General features: G+C 48.4%; 1 protein-coding gene across 6 annotated transcripts in view; it reads left to right on the plus strand.

The window, feature by feature from the left end:
- The window catches only part of LOC308173754 (transcription factor COE3), a gene marked incomplete at both ends in the record, with an annotated part of 77,948 nt that overhangs the window by 46,952 nt on the left and 28,496 nt on the right, over window positions 1–2,500 (plus strand). For all 6 annotated transcript variants that reach the window (XM_080548799.1, XM_080548800.1, XM_080548802.1 and 3 more), the window contains one exon: window positions 846–927. In XM_080548799.1, coding sequence (XP_080404925.1) covers window positions 846–927 — 82 coding nt within the window. The remainder of the gene's footprint in view (window positions 1–845; window positions 928–2,500) is intronic.

Below are 2,500 nucleotides of genomic sequence, written 5' to 3' on the forward strand. Positions count from 1 at the left end.
GTGTGCATATGCGTATGCGTGTGTGTGTCTGTGTGTGTCTGTGTGTGTGTGTATCTGTGTGTGTGTGTGTGCGTAACAGCACGGCAAGTCCCAGGAGTGACCGCCTAATTGCCTGACAGGACTATAAGTTTTGTGGCGCGCTCTCACCTTGTTAGGTCCTTTATCCCCGATGCTCTTCAAACAAGACCCGGTCACAGGTGGGGCCTCATTTGCCTCCCTATTGAACAGCACAACTTTAATTGCACAGAGGGTGGTGTTCTGGGATTAAAGGGGTGGGCGGAATATCAAGTGACTTCCTCCTGGATGTTTCGTAGCAGATGGGAGTTTGGAAAAGGTGGTGAACTCAGGTGAGCGGAGGAGATGGATGACACAGGGTGGGTGGGTGCTGTGAGGCGTTTTGAAGGGACAGTAAATATCATTGTTTTCTTTTTTTTTTAAGTTATTTTTTCTCAGTGGGGCAGTCCCACATTTTATTTTGTATAAATATAATATATTAAAATATTTAAAAAATGTATACAGTAGAGATTTGGAAGGATGGGTGAGTGAGAGAGGAGGGATGACATGCAGGATATGTCCCCGGCCGGAATCAAACCGGGGACCCTGCGTTTACATGGTCAACGCGTAACCCGCTACGCCATCTAAGCGCCCCATATATCATGGAATAGAACCCATCAGTGAGTATGAGGGACATTAGGGAAATGGATGTGTTGTGCTAACTGAATGGGATAGACTAATCAGTTTTTTTTTGTGGTATAGAGCACTTATTGAATGTATTTCTTTTAGCAGATTGCTAAAAGTGGAGGACTGTGTAATTCAACGACCTGTGTTCTGTTGCTGTCTTTCAGATTCTTCCTCAAGTTCTTCCTGAAGTGCAATCAGAACTGTCTGAAGAATGCAGGGAACCCTCGAGACATGCGCAGATTCCAGGTAACTTGAAACACACACACACACGCGCGCACACGCACACGCATACATGCACACGCACACGCACACACACACACGCACACTCACACGCACACACACACACACACACACACACACACACACACACATACACACTCACACACACACACACACACACACGCACAAGCACACACACACACACACACACACACACACACACACACACATCATGTGGCGAAGAAAGACAGAGAGGGAGAGAGAAAGACAGAGAGAGAGTCAGTGTTCTGTTGAACACATGTAAAGAATATTTATTGGGGAATACCATCTGACACAAATAAGGATATAGGATTTAAGAGATGCTATCAATTGTGTTCCTGACAGCTTTCTGGGCCACAGCACAGAATGAAGGAGGATTCCACCACATGTAACAACAGTGTTTGCCTAGTAGGGGAGACACACACACACCCACGTACGCACGCACGCACACACACACACACACACACACACACACACACACACACACACACACACTCACACACACACACTCAGCCAACGAGAACCATGTGAGAAGCGGCTATGCTGTCAGAGGCCCAACCAAAGACCAGTTCAGTTTAGACACTCTCGATTCTAATATGTCATGGGTGGAGCGATGAGTGTCTATCCCCCTCTCCATCCACCCTACACCTCCACACCTGAGGTAGTAGATCAGGCTTAGAGAGAGGGAAGGTGTCCACTCATAAACCACAGAGCCGGAGGGGTGGGAGGGTAGGTGGGGTGGCAGGGGGGGTAGTATCCATCACTGCCAATCCCAGGCTGTGATAGACACACGACCCAGCATCCTCTTGCAGCCCCCAGACATAAAACAGACAGTCTCCCTGATGTGATGTCACCACCACTAGACCTCCCTCATCTCCTCTTTCCTAAGGGCGCAAGTGAACGTACAGTAACAGTGTAGTGTAGCGTTCAGTTCCAGTCAGCTCAAGTGGCTGTGCCACCAGCAAAACTACTGTATGAGACTCCCAGAGTCCTGGATGATAGAGACTGGGGTCTTTTTCCTCACTCAGACTTGCCTAAAGGGATACAGGGGATGTTGTGCAACTCCTTGTTCCAAACAAATCCAGATTTATCGGTAATAAATCAATTGGTCGAAAGTTGGAGTCCATGAATATGATTTAACGTTATCGTTTCTTGTTGGCGTAGAGGAAGGGGGGAGGGGAAGGATATTGTAATGCCTCCAATATTCTTGGCTATCGTCTTCGTATCTCTGTTCCAACGGCCAGAATGCAGATTTTTCTCAAATAGATTTCCCAGATGCTCCCAACTGTAGGTGTTTCTCCGGCCAAGGTTGTGTATTCTGCATGCCTTCCAACCCACTTATAACCCCCCAAAACCAGCTGGAGGCCAGAGAGGGCTACATCCATCATCCTCTGCTTGGCCTGGCTCTGAACCTGCTCTCAAGAATGGAGCTCTTTCACCTCACTCCCTCTACCTTCCCCCTTGTCCAACCCCCCGTCCCCCACACACACACACCTCTCACTCTCCCCCAACCTCCCCCAACCGCCCCCAAACCAACCAAAAAAGCTTACCTCTTCCCTCT

The sequence above is a fragment of the Nansenia antarctica genome (assembly GCF_963989245.1).
Source record: "Nansenia antarctica genome assembly, chromosome: 19".
NCBI classification, from domain to species: Eukaryota; Metazoa; Chordata; class Actinopteri; order Argentiniformes; family Microstomatidae; genus Nansenia; species Nansenia antarctica.